The 17,528-nt window shown below is 43.3% G+C and overlaps 1 protein-coding gene across 2 annotated transcripts in view; it reads left to right on the plus strand.

The window, feature by feature from the left end:
* spns2 (SPNS lysolipid transporter 2, sphingosine-1-phosphate) overlaps positions 1-17,315 on the plus strand; it is a 67,915-nt gene extending 50,600 nt beyond the window's left edge. Inside the window, exons 9-13 of one of the 2 annotated variants that reach the window (XM_030437863.1) lie at positions 1,444-1,509; positions 2,440-2,538; positions 6,205-6,368; positions 9,360-9,396; positions 13,916-17,315. In XM_030437863.1, coding sequence (XP_030293723.1) covers positions 1,444-1,509; positions 2,440-2,538; positions 6,205-6,368; positions 9,360-9,396; positions 13,916-13,930 — 381 coding nt within the window. In that variant the 3' untranslated portion in view covers positions 13,931-17,315. Of the gene's footprint in view, positions 1-1,443; positions 1,510-2,439; positions 2,539-6,204; positions 6,369-9,359; positions 9,407-13,915 lie in introns of both variants that reach the window. The other variant, XM_030437864.1, reaches the window with a different exon arrangement.
* Positions 17,316-17,528: the final 213 nt, after the last annotated feature.

The raw sequence follows: 17,528 nt of genomic DNA on the forward strand, positions 1-17,528 counted from the left end.
GTTACAGTTACTCCAACATTTTTGCACATCAAACTGTGTTTACAAACATCAGCATATGTGAAAAAATAAGTTGCATTATGGGAAATGGTGGATCCAGCTTTGGAAAAGAAGTCCACTGGGTTAGCATTGCATTAATCAAATGTGATACAGCAGAACCAGATATGTTGCCTTTTTTATTCTACGCATTGTTCATCCTTTTCAAAAACCTAGAACCTACATTACCCATAATGCAGCTTTGCCACTGAGTGATATCACTGGAGGCAATTTATCAGATTACATACAATCTCTTCTGGAGCTGCAGAAGGCTTTATACTGCTTTTTTTTCCACACACACAGTTATACTCCCAAAGATCGGCAAACACACTTTAATGTGTAAAGATAGTGGAAATACCCTTTAATTGTTTCACATGTTACCCAGGAAGTTAATAGTTTAACCATTCCAACTTCAAACATGTGACTTCACTTCTTCTCAGACAACCCTTCTGTACAGGGTTCAAATCGTCGTACAGTACGGCTACAGTTGTAAGTGATCAGCTCAGGTTTCATGGCGGGGCACTGACAGATGTGTCACATTATAAGGCGTGAAGTGGCTGTAACGGTCGGTGCTGCTCAGCCGAGGCCGATTGACCCCTCGCAGCTGTTGTCCCGTCAACACACAGCTAATCTGAGTAAAAAGGCCGGGCTTCTGTCTTCTAAGAGGCAACATGTCGGTCACGGTGTCTGGTTCGCAGCTCTCGGAGCATACTTGTCTACATCTCCGCTGTCAGACTCCTTCTGTAGCCCTCTGTACTGTACTGTAGGTCTGGCACACTGGCAGAGGGGTTATTCCCCAGCAGGAAACACACATCAGCCGGCCGTGTTAAACTGTGGCAGGCGAATCCAGCCAATACAGACACACGAGAATCAACTGCAACCAAATCCCTCTGGGTCTGTTTTAAAGAAGGTGGGCGAATAGAAACACCAGCTGCTCCCAGCCTGTGGACATGCATGTACAGTAGCACTCTGAGTATGTCAACTCCTCTATGTAATTTAAAGTTTACATTTTCTGCTCCACCCATCCAGCAGAGGGACATAAATTCAAATCTTGCAGCTGGATCTAAACTTAGGAAGTGTTTGAATGTTACCACACTGAATATACGGCTTTGATGAGAATAAACATCCCTTATCATCCCGCACCGTTTTTTCAGCTCGCAAGCTAAATACTCGGCTCAACGGAACCAAAATGAAGGCCTGCACCTCCACGTATAATTGGGCCACGGCATAATAACATGTTTTTGAACCACAGCAACCAATGAGCATTATATCCAGCAGCAAGATTCCCACACACGGAACGGATATATCCATCCTCCTGTTTTGGCTTCGTGTCTGGTCAACAGCTTTTTGAGCAGTGATCTTAATTAGCACCACTAAATAAGACTTTCTGTTTCTTTCTTCTTTATATAGGTTTGCATCTTTATAGGAGAGACGCTGCTTTTCCTGAACTGGGCCATAACAGCAGACATTCTAATGGTAAGTGCTGAGAACCTATACTTATCAACTGGGTCACTGGAAATTCCTGCAACAAACTGTACCAAATAGCAGCCGTCCGATTAGATGTGTGAGTGGACCTAGTTGGCTACAGTTTGGGTGGGGCTTATAATTACTTACCAACATTGATTCATACACTGTTTATGGAGAACAAACCAAAGATGACCCTTTCCTCTGGTGTATGTTTGGGTACACTCAAAAACGTGACTAAAATGGTGACATCAAGGGAACATTTTGCCGTAACATGAAAATTCAGTACTCATCTTCTCCCCCCAAGCCGAAGTAAAGCGACGATTTCGTGTAGACCACAAACCATTTCTGGAGCTTCACAGCAAAACTGCATTCTCCAAAACAACTTAAGTAAATGGGGACTTCCAAATTGATTTGAAATGCCGCGTGGCTTAGCTCGTGCACCCACTTTCAAATAGGGTGTTAGGTTAGCTGCTACAGTGAAGGTATCGGCTTAAAAAATGGTGTACAAAGCATTTTTAAAAATCAGTCTGCTAACATGAACTCACAGCAGGCTTCCAGGACAGCACAGAAGTTCCACAGAGACTGTTTTTGTTTATACACATTCCCAACACAAGGGAAAAAACTTTGCACTTATCAGGGGGGCAAGAGGAGGTCTGAAATCCGACTGACGGTCCGGTGGGTTTACCAACCAGCTCCTTAATTTGTAATTAGGATGGAGACCGGGGAGAGACAGGCGTGGGCCATTACCAACATTTTTACTGACAGGTCTTCCTGTGGTGTTCTGAACTGATGAGGTGGGTTCTGCCTGCATAATTGAATGGCGGCAAGAGTTGTTTTAACATGGCTGAGTGAATCTTTCTACCTCTGTCTCTTCATTATCGCACATGATCTCATTTATTTTTCACCTCCCCCCCCCCATTTCTCTCTATGCCTGTGCAGTTTGTCGTTATCCCCACGCGGAGAGCAACGGCGGTCGCCTTTCAGAGCTTCACCTCTCATCTCCTGGGGGATGCGGGAAGTCCGTACCTGATTGGCCTGGTAAGACTCACCAAGAAGCAGTTCTGTGTTTTGACAAAGGTGTGAGGGGAGGCAGTGTGTTTAAGTTTTACTCCAGGTCGTAATACCCAGCTGGAACGCACAGCTTTAGTGAATCAGTAAGTGCCACACCATACACATACAGATACCAGTTCAGCTCTCGCTTTAAGTGGGCCAGCGCGAAGTGCGGTACAAGAGGAGCTTTTAGCACACGTCTCAGGAGGGCTGGTGAACAGAGTTGTGATTTCACCACTGCTCTTCAGGCTGTCACCGGCGTTTTCTAGTAAATCTCACGGGCTCCCAGGTGGGGCCGGCGTTACTGTATTTGATTGGTCAGAAAGATGAGAGAGTGTTTCTTACTGGGACACTAGGCCTCTCAAGGTCACAGTCACTCCCCCAACCCCCAACGTCCACCCTCACTGCTCACCACTCACCGCTCACGCATACACCCAAAGAAAACCATCCAGGAGGCCAGAATACAAGTGCTGCTCAGTATTCAATGAAGTGTGAAACAGGATCCACATCAGACTGTCAAGCAGCATTCTTTTCATTCCAGATAGAGAACATTTCAGAAGTTAAATAGTAACTCCATGGGTACACATGTGTCTGTAAATTCCTCATTTAAACATACAGGACACAAAGAAGAAAGAAAAAGGAGATTTTTTTGCGGGAGCAACACACAGAAACAGCCGCAGCAGCAGCACGCTCACAGCTTTAATACATATTACAATCTCCACAATATACCTTAATGATTAACTTTTTATATCAGCGCTTATGATGCACTTTGGTGCCGGGACAGAATGGACTGCCTTGTGCTGTGTGTTTACATTGTCGCGCGTCTGGCTCACAGCCTAGGTCACGCTAACAAAGGCAAAGTGGAAGTCTTTGATTAGTGAATCAAACTGATCCTCGAGATTCTCTGTCGGGGCCTGACAGGCTGGCAAGAGACGCAGCTGTCTGTCAGGCTGCATTGAAAGTGCCCCGTTCTTTTTTTTGTCCTCCTTAAATGGAAATGTAAAACTCTTGTCAAAGCCAGACAAAAGGAGCAGTAAGTTATCTACAAGTACTGACAAGCTTCTTCAAAAGACTAAACAAAAGTGGCATTAGAAATGATCTAAATTCTGGGAAACAGAATCCAGCTCAAAGACTTGTGGTGCATTGTTTCTGCAGATCAAATATAACCAGTGTCAATTTATATCGTACAAACTTCCTGTTGACACATTTAGAGATACAGGACTTACAACTATTGACTCAGCTTGGATCACATTAATTCTACCCGCATAGATATTGTAACCAGTCTTGAAAAGCAGGGACGCACGATACTCGACGTTTGCCATTAAATGGTGTGTCAATATTCTCCAACTCATTTTGGCTGAATGCCGACGTCGATAGCGATTTATGCACATACGTTTTCCAGCTAATTGCAGAGAACCTCAAGTCCATCCCATTGTGGAATTACCGTATTATTGTGCCTACTTTTTTGGTGATGCCCAAGAGGCAGAAGCAGATACACAATGCTTTTCAAAATGTACACGTTCACTGAGCGTAATAAGAAAACTACCTAGTCAGTTTTAAATTACATAAAGTGTCTTTGAGTGCCATTAAAAGCCCAATATAATAAAATGTATTCTTATATTATTGTCAGTCAATGCTTCATGTCACTTTTGCAAAATTATGTTATCTTCTTATGTGTGTGTGATGATCATTTTGGGCCAATGCTAATATTTCATTTTCAAGCCTCTACTGGCCAATACCAATGAAGAGCCGATATTATCATGTCTCCCTACTGAAAAGATTAGTTGATGTGTAGATTATTACAATAATTGCAATCACTGTTGATGACCAATTAAGCTTTTAAATCATTTTTTTAAAAAGAAAAACTATAATAATTAAATGATAATGACAGTAATCTCTAGTTCCACTATGATTTTTGAATATGGAGGCTATCTAATACAATAGCTCCGATAATATTTCCAACAAGCTCCGTATGTCAGAATAATGCAGCCCACACACACGCACACTGCCAACCAGAGTTACCCAGTAATGGCCCCTTAGTGAGCCAGTCACCGAGGTCCTCCATCCAGCCTCCGGGGTCACGACTCTCCTCTGAGTGACATCCCGAATGTCCGGGGGTTTCTCACTCCTCCACAAAACCCCCAACCAACGAGGCCCAGAATGCTCCAAGTGCGTCACCACTCGCCTGCTTCAGTTCCTGAGCTGAGGTTTAGCACGCGAGTGTGATAGACTCGTCGTGACGCACGCTTAGCGCGGGCAGATGTACACTCTCCCATGCAGCCTGGCTGAAATCCCTTGAATGAGCAAAGTGGAGAATCTCAAGAAAAACTGGCTGGCGGTTATTGCTAAGCAACCGCAGGAGAAAGTGCGCGAGTGAGTCAGTGCTTTTGGTCCACAATTGTGTTTCGACATGAGCACCAAACAGACCTGCAGATGACGTGCTCATCTCTTCAAACCAATGTGGTGTTCCCAGTGCACCATAGTTGCCTTTTGTGGGAACGCCTGCAGATGTTAGTGCCACAAAACTGCCACTTCCTGTTGTGCATTATTGCTTAAGTACATCTGAAATCCCTTGGAGCCTGTGCCAAGATCCCCCTCCATCAGCACGTAGACTGAATCAGTTGTCACATAAGAATCCCCGGGGAAACGCCTAATGGACTTATACTCCTATACTGTATGAGTGGGACATGGCCGCAGGCAGAGTGGGTGGCAGGGGAACGCCAGGAACAATCTCTCAGCAATCTCCCAAGAAAGGCCTTCTAGCTCGATAATTAGACGTGCAGCAGTTTGCTATGTATTTTTAGAGAGGCTGTAATGTGCAAGTTGCAGGCAATTTACTGTACCTGACGAAACAGCTCTGCACCGGCCACACACATGGCAGATGGACGCACACCAGAATTCAGTCACACACGTGTATTTTATTCATTTTCCTCCAGCATCCTCTCGCTTTCTCATGATGCATGTACCTCTGACATCCTCCTGTCAGCAGTTCTCCGGCTCAAGAGAGTCTAATTCTGCTGACGCTAACACGCAATCGATGTGCTTCTGCCGGGATGACCTATGACCGCTCAGACTCTCGCTCGCGCACGCACGAGGAGCCCCCTCTTGTTACCGCTGTGCACGCATCCGCACTATGTGCTAAAAATCAACCGGCGGTGGCCTCCTCTCCGTCACGATTGTCAGTACAGTGATCTACGCTTGTTTGAGAGCTGCCTTAAGAGTGACAACTGGCTGGCAGGAACGGTCCCTTCACACCCACTGTTCTCCAGCTGTTGTTTTCCTCAGCGCCGCGCATGACAGACTGAACGCCAGTGCTACTCAAGCCGTCGACAGCAATATGAGCTATTAGCTGTGAAATCCTGCCTCACTTTAAACAAAAGCAGGGAGTCTTACATCAAGCTGTGTGTCAGTTTTGCTATGCTGTTGCTATGATGAAACATGCAGGACCCAGTTTGGCAAAACATTCGGTGTGAGCATGTGAACAGTGTCACGTTGTGTGTCAGAGCATGACGGGATATTTTAAGAACTTTTCCTGGATGATTAGTTTGAATAAAATCTCTCCTCTCTTTTGTCTCTGTGTGGTGGTTTTGGTGGGTGTGTGTGTGTGTGTTTGTCATTGTGTGTGTTTGTGTGTGCTGGCGCGCCTGATTGCAGATCTCCGACGCCCTTCAGCAGAGCTACGCTAAGTCAGCGCTGTGGCGGTTCCTCAGTCTGGGCTATGCCCTCATGCTCTGTCCCTTTATCATCGTCCTGGGGGGCATGTTTTTCCTGGCCACCGCGCTGTTTTTCCTGGATGACAGGGAGAAGGCCGAGAAACAGTAAGTGACTCAGACATTGTTTGAACAACTCATCATTATTTCATTTATTATTTAGTCATTTATTCTTTAAATATTTAAAACATGCTTGAGATGTCCTCCACTGACTCCAAAAATCCAAACACACCACCTCAGAAGAAGTTGCAATAATATTGCTTTTAATCTGAGTGCCTTACAGACATACAAAAGTATGAGACTTCATCTCGACAGTGCTATGCTATTTAACCCCGATGCTGGGGTTTGACGTCTGTCAGGGACAAGCTGCCCAGTGATGCCAACAATGGTGCCAGCCCTGCAAGACTCAGAAAGGGCCTTTAGCCAACAGAAAGTCCCAGTCAGCTAAAAGTGCTCCAGAGCTGACACAAGCTGTTCTAGCCATCAATTTGTTAAAGTGTGCTTACTTAGACTTTTACCAGCTACCGCCCTCTCATTCATGCATTCATATTTTCCTCTTTCAAACACCAAAGACGTGAACCCAGCGGGCACGGGAGCTGGTCATGGCCTTAAAAGGCTAAAACAAACACACTCATCCTCTTTCGGAGGGGTGAGACATGACTTCTTGTTTCTTCTTGACTATTTTTTCCTACTTTTTATCACATTGACTTACTCCCCTGGTGCCAGCGCTCTCAGAAATGACTTCCTTCCTGTTGAGGATGAGGAACGTTTTTAGACAGGATGGCAGTCTGATGTCTGATGTCTGTCTGCAGCCGCCTTTTCTTCACCCTGTGGAGTTGGTCTTTCCCACGCCAAAAACCCCTCAGAGAGAGAAGTGAGCGAGGTTTAGGTGAACGATTTTATATTCACTTTAGAGGAAAAGTGAACATTTGCAAAGGAAATGTAGAAAATGTCAACTTTACGTTTCAGTGGCTTTACTACATTTTATAATCCCGGGGTCAAGCCGCCATCCGGGCTGTAAATACCTCATCTGTGTAATGTTAATATATAGTTTCAAAGGGGTCTTTACAAATGCTCCTCTAAGCCGTGCTGTGGCTTCTGTTGGGTCTGCTCCAGGAACAAAAAGGAATGAGATGCAGAACAATGACTTAAAGAAAAAGTCACACTCCTGCTGTTGTGCCAGGAATAGACACCAGTTTGTGGTCCAATATGTGGCTCCAGTTATCTGACCACATTATGGCACAGTGTGGGCAGATGGCACATGTTCACTCAAACTATATCTAACCACAGCCCCGTCTACTTTCACACCACATGCTATAAGGCAAAGCTAATAGAGCAACAGATGGAATTCATAAAGTCTCAAATAGGAAACAGAGACACTCGGAGGCACTGGAAGGTTGTTCCTGTTTGCCCTTTTGCACAAATACAATCCTCAATACAGATGGACTGCTATTTTACAATACTACATTTGAAAGCTCATAGAGTATCTAAACGTGTGTGACCATTTTGCAAGCAATATTATTAATCATCAATCAATCCTAAACTTTTACAGCAACAACTTTTGGGTTGCCAGGTTGTGACAGATCCCTTTTAGCTTTTGATGATTTAAAGGTCTCATAGATAACATTCAGCCACTGAATGTGGCTAAATTCCATCTCCCTCCTAGCATTGCGCTCATGTCACAACTCTGGCTAGTTGTAGCTCACGATAATGTGAGCTAACACTAAAGCCATAATGTCCCCAATGCAACTAGCTAGCGATGTGCAATACATTATGCTGGGCTGTTGATCGCCAACAATATGGCACATGGCATATCTCTGTCCTTATGCTATTCGCTCACACAAATTGTCAGAGAAGAGAGAAAAGAGAAACTTTGATTCTTCGCAAACTTTGTAGATGTATTATTTAAAAAAGATATTTACATTGACATAAAAATGTTATTGATACGACATTCAATGAAGTCAAGTCATTTAGCCATTGAGGATTAGGAGTTTGTCACTTTCTAATAAAGCAAAGTAGTCCGCACTTATAAATGTTGATAAGTCATTACAACATGATAATGAACTATTAAGTTAAAGTCTGCAGTTATGCGTGTTAATAAGGCATTAATATAAATGAATGATGATATTTGTTAATCTATATTTAATTTAATATGTATTATCATCCTGCTTTTATTGAACATACTTCCACCTACTGTGAAGTGTCAGAGTAGTTTCAGTTTCTCCTTGTTCACTTTAACCTTCCTTGAACGCCTCACCCATTGATGAGTTAATCATACACCGACTCATGAGATTACATTCAGATATTTATATATTTACAGCAAACACACATAACTATGCATACATTGCATACCTCACATTGTATAGTAAAGGCCTCTACAGAAGTCGACAGATTTGTACTAAACGTCCCAACGAATGAAAAGCTCAAACTTAAAGAGCAGCGGCTCTTATGTAACAGGCTGCAAACAGCACCTCAGGGACCAAGATGACAACATCCACAACTTTGTACAACTACGGTTGTTTCATGACTGCGATATTTATAGATTCCATTCACGCTATAAAGCCCCCAATTTAAAAATTCTCTGTGACTCTACAGAGCGCTTGCTGCTGTTTTTTTTTTTTTTTTTTCCCCCCTTTTGAGCGTGTCCTCAGATACACAGAGCTATTTATAAAAAAGCGCGGAGCCGAACGAGTTACTCACTGGAGCGCGCCTTTCTATTTCCAGCCTTAAAGAGTGCTTTATTATTTCTAGGTTGTTCGCTTTTTTTGGCTGCTGGGTTGCCATTTATAGCTCAGGTTCAGTGTGTGTTCCCCCTCTCCACACATTCACTTAATCCACATTTACACTTAGTGAGGTATGAGAGCAGAACTGTCTCATCTTCCGTGCCACTGCGCCTTAGTGCAGATACAACGCGGGTCAGGGAAGGCTGAGCCCTGTGGCCTGGAGGACCAGAGACAGTGATGACTGAAAGACAGCTAGCGTGTGCTCAGTGAACTGGTTGGAATATCATTTGGGGAAAACATTGAAAAATAAATGTGGTAGGAGAAGATCTGCTTGAAAGTTTTTGCGCACCCTTTAAATCGGTTTCTCTCTCCCCAGGTTGAGCCAGCTGACACGGCCGCCCTCTTCAGTCAAGGTATGATCAGGTAAATTGCCTTTTTCTCCTAAAAGACGCTTTATTGCTTTTCACATCAGCAGTTCCATGAGCAGTTAAAGGGGTTGATAACAAAGAGACAGTCTCGGAACATTAACATTTATAGGGCTCTCTTCTCATTACCCGGCTGGCATCATGGAGAGCTTCTCTCATTAGGAGGCACGGAGATCTGAAAACAAAATTTTTCATCCGGATTTAAAAGTCACTTTGGTCCTGAGGACATCCAAAACTTTATGACAGTGTAAACACAGGAGGGGATACTCAAGGATGATACACAAATGATTGATCTATGATACATTTCCCGTCCTATTGTATTAAGAGAGGGGCCCACACATTCCTGGAGTGGTGGTCATGTGAAATTTATGGCATTTTATCAAGACCTAAGCTGACTTCCTGCCTTTATCAGACTCAGACACATGGCGCAAAAAAAAAAAAAAAACCCTCTCTAATTATTAACTGAGCAAAGAAAAAAGACAATAATTGGCAGCCCACCAGCCAACTCTGCACTGCAGGACAATGGGGAGCTACTTGTGTTGCCGGTAAAGAATAACAAGATTAAACTCTGACTCAGTGATTAGAAGGACAAGGAATCTGCTGTGACTTGTCTGTAAAGGTTATCATGTTCAGCCAAAAGGCCAAGGTTTTACCCCTTCATATTATCACCCCGTCTGGGTTCGTTTGTCCTCTAAGCATCCGTCAAAAAACTGTACAGCATGTAAACATGGTGTGAAAAAAATGTCCCCAACGTGTACACTGATCAGAAAAATAGTGAAGAAAATAAAATAGAAAAATACAAACCTCATTTCTTGCTTGTCAAGGAATAAAACACATCAGCAAAGGTTTGATCATCAGCTCCCCGATGAGTGCTCCCATTTGAATCTTTCGTGATAAATTTGCACCGACTTGTGAGCAACAGGAAATGGAGTTGTGAACGGATCTCTTGCAGGATGGTTAGAGTTCAGTTCAGGTAGCAGTGCGATCTGCCAATTGCAGTTCCCTGCAGTATTTGAAGGGAACAGTCGATTTTGGTGGAAAACTGTATGAAGGTGTAAGTTCCTTCAGGTGGAAGACATCCTGTCTTCCCATTAACACTGACTGTTTCCCCCAGTTGACTATTTTGTCAAGCCTTTATTTATGTGTCTAGATTGATTTTACCTCCGAGAAAACCTTTAGTGTCCATTCCTTTTGCTGTGCAATAAAATATGTACTTGTCAGTGCATCCTGTATAGTCAGTTATGACCGTTGTAAAAAAAAGTTCCTCCTTTGTGCATTCAAGGCCACTTTGGCATCTGACATTTGAGCATCGGCTGATGAAAAGCATTTCAGTCATGGTTCAAGGTCCAGCTTTAGTGTCTCATTGTGCAATGCTGTATTGTATACCATATGTAATCAGACAATAAAATGCAGTTGTAATATCTCATTAATATTTCCTATCCAAAGTGCCCCTTTAAGTTATTATTTTATTGCTTTTTTCAGATTTTTGTTTGGTTCAGTTAAGTCAGCAGAACTACTTTGTTCTGGAAAAGATGGTTTGGGTTAAAATAGACCCTTCAAAACATTAGCTATGTGTTATAAAGGGTCATCCTTTTCCCATCTGCGTATTTTATTCTGGTTGTGGTTGGAAATGATAATGGAGCAGCACAAATGATAATGTTCCCGGAACATCACTAACATGGCAATATCAGACCGTGCTTAGAGACGCTCCATGCAGCAGATTTAAGGAAAATTATATAGAAATAAAAGAATATATATTAAAAAACAAATTAAAATGTCTCTCTCTCAGAAGACACACAATAAGAAAACATGGTTGTTGTTCTTGTGTTGCTATTAGATTAAAATATATCTGAACTCAGCCAAATTTAAAATCTTCACCATCAGAAGTGTCCTTAAATGTTCCAACACTGAGATTGTTCCAAACACTTGCTGCCTCCTCACATAACTCAGCAAATACAAAATAAAAAAGAGTAAAAGCATGATGGATTACCCATCACAGGCAACTTCAAAAGCTCTGAAGGTTGATTTGCATTGTGCACTGGCGAATAGGAGGCGATGGCTGTTTCGAAGGCAGGAAATCAATCTAAAAAGTTGTGCTATGCTTTGGAAAATAGCCGGCAGGAATACCAAGTAAACACGGTTGGTAGTTAATGGGCTCCAATATGCAAAACTACCGGCATGTTCTTTTGCTGTAATGCCATTACCATTGACAGGGTGACATTAGCATGCGCAACTAATGACAGGTGACATGAAAGGCTCCCACGCGGCAGCCACTCGGATCGGGTTTCGGTGGCAGTCTATGCTCTCAGCCTGAGGGTTTCACCAGATCTCTGTCACACACGGCAGCTAAAGCATTTTGTCCCCGCTGTCAAACAGGGCTAATTATAGAGAACAGTGATTGGAGCTACATGAGGTTAGAGTTAAATATTCCTGTGAGCTGATCATTTCTATTCTTAAGTGAACCACCGTGGCGCTCTGTGATTTTTGATTGATTTTGAACATTTGTTTTGGGGGGATAATCCAATCAGCGAGGAAATGTTTCCTCCCTCAGGTCTGACTCACGGATCAATACAGTTCACAGTTCAGTCACCCTCCGATGACAAGTGTTCCCCCTTCGCACTCACTCTGGTCAGTGTTCCCAGAGGTCCAACATGCATGGGAAGGTTGAAGAAGATATGCGGTGGTGGTGGCGTTGTGAAGTGCTGTGGTAGATGAAGGGGAGAATTTAGATTCTGATGAGGAGTGGAAGTGAAGGAGAGGAATTTAGTGAAGGAGAGTGAATAAACGAGGATGAAGAGAAGCAGTAATCGCCTAAGCTGTTACACATCTCGAGCCATTAATCTCCAGCGATGCAATCCCAGACGGAGATCAGATACACTGAGATCCAATTAACTTCCTCCACAGGAGGAGTCGGCATCCGCTGACTAGATTCACCCCGCACTGCATGATAACTAGGAGGACATGCCCGAGCTGGGTGCTGTCAGAAGATCAGCGTGAGCGCTGGCATTCATTTTTTCAGTGATCACAATCCCGTGTTACTCTGGGAGGAAAGTCGCATCATGAGGCAAAACTCTGATTCAGTCACTGCTCACCGAACTTTAACTGTTCAAAGTGTTTGCACAGCTGCAGGCACATACTTTCCTTCTTCTCTCTCTTATCACTCAACAAAAGCGCTGAATCCTCAGTCAGCAGTGTGGAGTGGGTTCATGGCAGCGACCACAGACCACACACACATATACAGACACACACACAGATACAGACACACACACTCGGATACGGAAAACCTTCAGATTTCCCTCTGTCATTGGAAGAACTCAAGTGCTTCTCTCTTAACAGTAATGGATATTTGGACTCATTTACCAAAACATTTACAGCTTTCCCCATCCATCGGCAAATTAGAATCTATAGCAGTGTCCGCCTAGCAGAGTGCAGTTGTGATTTGCATCCTCACAGCCAAAAACCACTACAAGTCAGTCTGATTACGGTATATTCTCTTGCCAGACCAATCAGACCTCCCCTTTGCTTGCAAAGCCAACAGTCTCCAGCACAGTTGTAGTGAAGCTACGAGGAGGCAGGCCAGTGTTGCACATATCAAAGCATTCACAACTCTAATTATCTCTACGTCATGCTGGCATTTTAATTTCAAGTTTGGCTCATAAACAATGCGCAGAGTTTACGGCAACAATTGACACTAATAACTGACTGAAATGGTTCATCCCACAGAGGACGGGCTCCGCGGCTACAGAACCAAAACACATTGTTTTTGAGAATCCTGTAATCCTCCAGTGGAAGCTATTACACTTGTTTTTGTTTGTACAAATGTGTGTGTGTATATGTCTATGTACGGATGTGTCTGTGGCTCTAGCGGTGTGTGCATGTGTGTGTGTGAGAGAGCAATACCCTGGCTCAGAACATCGCTCCACGAGCTCCCTGCACTAATCCTATTGTAGCAGCGGTAGTAGCTTGTGTACTGGAGCATCCAGGGCACCGTAATGACAGACCACAACAAGCAGCGGGGAAGCGCGGCCATCTCTCTCATCCAATCAGATGAGGTCACAATTGTGGCGCCGTGAACACTTGATGGTCTTATCTCCAACTGGAGTCTAGTTTTCCCCTGTGAAAACCTTTAGAACTGTGACTTTTCATGTGCAAACCTTGTCCTTCATTAGTCTTCGCATACATGCTTGGTGACATATTTGTTTTGTACGCTGAAAGACTAATATCAGCATCTAATGTGAAGCTCCAATCTGCATATCTGAGAGACAGCAGCTGTGGCTTATAGCTTGCTGTTGCACAGATTTGGGGGGTCCGCATTAAACAAACTGTTATGTGTTGGTATGCAGAAAAATATTTAGGTCACAGGCTGGTCGTGGTGTGTAGGCGTTATCAGGAAGGTCCTAACAGATGGCCCAGGAGCTTTCGACCTCAACATTAATTACATGAGAATGTCCTGTGGTGAGGCCAGACTCCGGGCTCACTGTTTCCTCTCCCTCTCTCTCTCTTTCAGGTGACAGCCAAATGAGGAGCAGTCTGAAGGAGCAACCAAACTCAAGAAGGATGAAAAAAATGGAGATAAAAAAAGCGAGGGGCAGCTGATCCACTTATTTAAAAGCCACGCCCATGTCCTCTTCACCGCCATCATCACCGCCAGCGATCATCCTCCTCTGCCTCTCGGCCCCTGCTGCTCTTCCCTTTTTACTCACCCTCAGAGGCTGCTCAGAACTGGAACGAGGGAGCGTCTTGCCCCTCCTAGAAACGCCTCCAAATCACAGGCTGGTGTTAGGGTGCACAGCCGTGAACCAAGGCTCGCCTAGCGACAGCTGGTGTCCTCCCCACCTCTGTCTGCGAGGATCCACTGAACCTTCCAGGGAGTAGGTGGGGTGACACCCCTCTGACTCCTGATGCCATACTACTGAATGCTGACCATGAACCTGCCCTGTCTGTCTGCCTGTCTGTCCAACAGTCTGTCTCTTATGTGTCTGTCTGTCTGTCTGCCTGTCTGTCTGTTACATCGGCTGTCAACCTGCACCAAGTGCCATAGCGTCATTACATTCCTTCAGACTTTTGCACTGACCACCATCAACCCTCATGACGTCATCACTGACTATGTTTACATGCACACTATAATTAAATTAGTTTGATGAAGCTGTTTATATTTGCTAGTCGGTAGACGGGGCTCCATTTCTGTTGCTCCCATTCAGATTTTCCACAATTCCTTCTGCCCCGACCTCGACACTTGGGGCCTGTAAGCGGACAGAAGCTGTAAAATTCAAGCTATGTGGAGTGAAGTGATGTGCAGCAGGAACATAATTCTCAAAGTGTTTATGTCTGGTCAAAACAAACCCAAATCAGATCAGTCTGCACATGTTAAAGGCAGTATTAACAACATAAGTGCCAGTGTAAATACAGTATTTTACGAGATTGAATGCAGTGTTCTCATGATCGATCACAGCTCTGCCGTGCATGTAAACATAGCCGCCAGCCAAGAGCCAAAAAGTGTTACTGTCTAAAGGTCAGTGAATCAGCCTTAAGAATTGGACCTTTTCCCCATCAACAGCTGTTTCTTTTGACCCCCATGCGTGTTTTTATTTGTAGCTTTTAGCACTTAAGTCAGCGCAGACAGTGCCAGAGAACATGACAGAGGTGAGCGGTTTCTGCACATTATCTTTTCACAGGAAAGTTTCTTGTGATCTCTTTTGATTTCGATTTTTTTGTTTCTGTTTAATGTTGGATTTGAAACTGGAGGTCGTTGCCTATGATTGTTTCGGAAGGACGATGATGCAATCGGGGCGACTTAAAGCAGACACTGGACTATATATATATATATATATTTTATAATTTATGATGTAAATGCTTTTTTCCCAAAAGTAATTGCTACTCTTTTTGTATTTTAAGGAGGAGCACCTGTGTTTTTTGTGTACATGAGAAGCAATAGGAACCAACCTTTTTTATCCACACTGCCTTATCAGTGAGCCAGGGGGGACGCTCCCTCATTGTTGGTTTTAAATTTCTGGACACACCGCCCACACAGAGACGGAGTCGCTCTTAATGATGGATTCCAGTCCAGACAACGCCGGTTACAATAAGAGGCATTGTTGAAAGAGACCCCCCCCCCACAATTGTAGATATCCCATTCCATGATTAGAAGAAAGGAGCTTGGTCATCAGTGTATTACAGAGGGAAATCAAAATCCCCGACAGGAAGAGGAAATTCTTCAGCCCCAGGTTAGACTGATTGCGAGCTCTTATCGCTGATAACTGATAAGCGAGGAATCCCTGTTTGTAACCAGAGCAGCATATCCTCAGATGTCACTGAACGAGCAGATAAACAGAGTCCTCTTCTGTTCTAGAGAACCACATAGAGATTTAGACAAGAAACACTATAGAAAAAATCTTGGATCTGGTATATCGGCTAATCGCAGTGTTGTGTTTGTACCATTCCACAGGGAAAAGAAAATCAGCTATAATCGCCTGTATACACAAACATTCAGGCAAAAAGCTTAACTCAAAGCTAACTCTTTTTTGGCGAATCAACCAGCGAATTGAATTTTGATGAAACCTTGAAGCCACTAATGGAGTCAAAGGTTTTCAAACTTCTGCATAAAGGGAATAAAAAGCACTTTGCAGACCTCCAAGAAAACACAGAAGGAGGAGGAGGAGGAGGATGGATGGATGGATGGGTGGATGAGATTGACCTTAGCGGAGGAATAAAGGGAGATGTCGAGGTGGTTTTCTCGTAGCATTGATGTGTGAGCGTGACTCAGTGGCTGTGTGTGGGGTGCTGCTGTGTGGGCTGTGTCCTTGTTGCCACATCATTAGCTTTAGCTTCTCTCCAACTGCGTGGAGCTCTCTGAATGTGATTCTGTCCGACCTGACGTGTTTACACACCTACATCTTCTTAATGAACTAAGCTTCTTACCTTCCTTTTATCAGTTTTTTTTGTTTTTTTTTTTATGTTACCAAATGAGTTGTTTTTTTTTTTTCAATTAACTACAATAGAGAAATATATAGCTATATCACGCACCAAGTTTAATATATTGTAAATGATGGCTTGGATGCAATGTATTTATTTGTTTGTTACCATAATGAAGAATAATCTATAAAGGGAAGTTTAATGTTTTGAGTATACTACACTTTGTTGTATGTCCTTGGGTTTAGAAAAATGCCTGTTTTATTCCTCCTTTTGTATCACAATGAAACAACACAGTACCTTTCTACATCACTAAGATTCATCCTGTTTACTGTGATCATGAATTGGACATCTCACACGTAGAACAACGCAAAAGCAGCCGCAGTGCAACAAGTTTTAAGATGACGCATTGGTCTGATGTTTAGGGTGCAATATCTTTGCATTCATTTTTGTAGCTCTTGTACATGTTTGTTTTCCTTTTTTCTTTTTTTTTCAAGAACAACTGATCAAACCATTTTGCACACATAATGTTCAGGGATTTATTTGAACCATAGCCTAGCATCAACTTCACAGCCTCTGCCGCGGAGGTCTGTCACTTCATGCTCACAGTAAGTGCTGACATATTGTCATCATGTTAGGGGACGTTGGCTCTGGTCAGATGGGTCATGAATTGAGTTTCACTTTGCCAAATTTAGTCGATTTAGCACCGATCCTTTAGGAGTAGAAAAGTCTGTTGTAATTCTGTGTTAATAATCACTGAAGTGATGTATTGAGAATGTGCTATTTCTTGTCATACAAGAATCATGTATAAAGAAACCTTTTTCTGATGTTGAGCAGAAAACAGAGGTTATTTTTATTTTTAGAGCAAGTCAATACAAGAGACGTGTCAGATAAAAATCAAAGGATATTATTCTAGAACTGAACTGTGATGCTCCCGTCGAGGGGTTGATAGAAAATGTACATGTCTGTAAATCAAATAAACTTATTTAATCACTTCATACCACTGTGTTGTCTCTGTTTCTCCTCATTCCCCCATCCAAATGAATCAACATCCTGGAGTGTCTCCATAAAGAAATGATTTCTTTACTTTTGGAGGCTTTCATAAAGAGCTTGCTTCACTTCAGAGCAAAGCTAAGTCTTGCCAGTGATAATTTGAAACACCAAAGATGTGATTTCAGAGTTACATAAGTGAGAATGAGCCTCATATTTAG

Source organism: Sparus aurata, chromosome 13 (genome assembly GCF_900880675.1).
Source record: "Sparus aurata chromosome 13, fSpaAur1.1, whole genome shotgun sequence".
NCBI classification, from domain to species: Eukaryota; Metazoa; Chordata; class Actinopteri; order Spariformes; family Sparidae; genus Sparus; species Sparus aurata.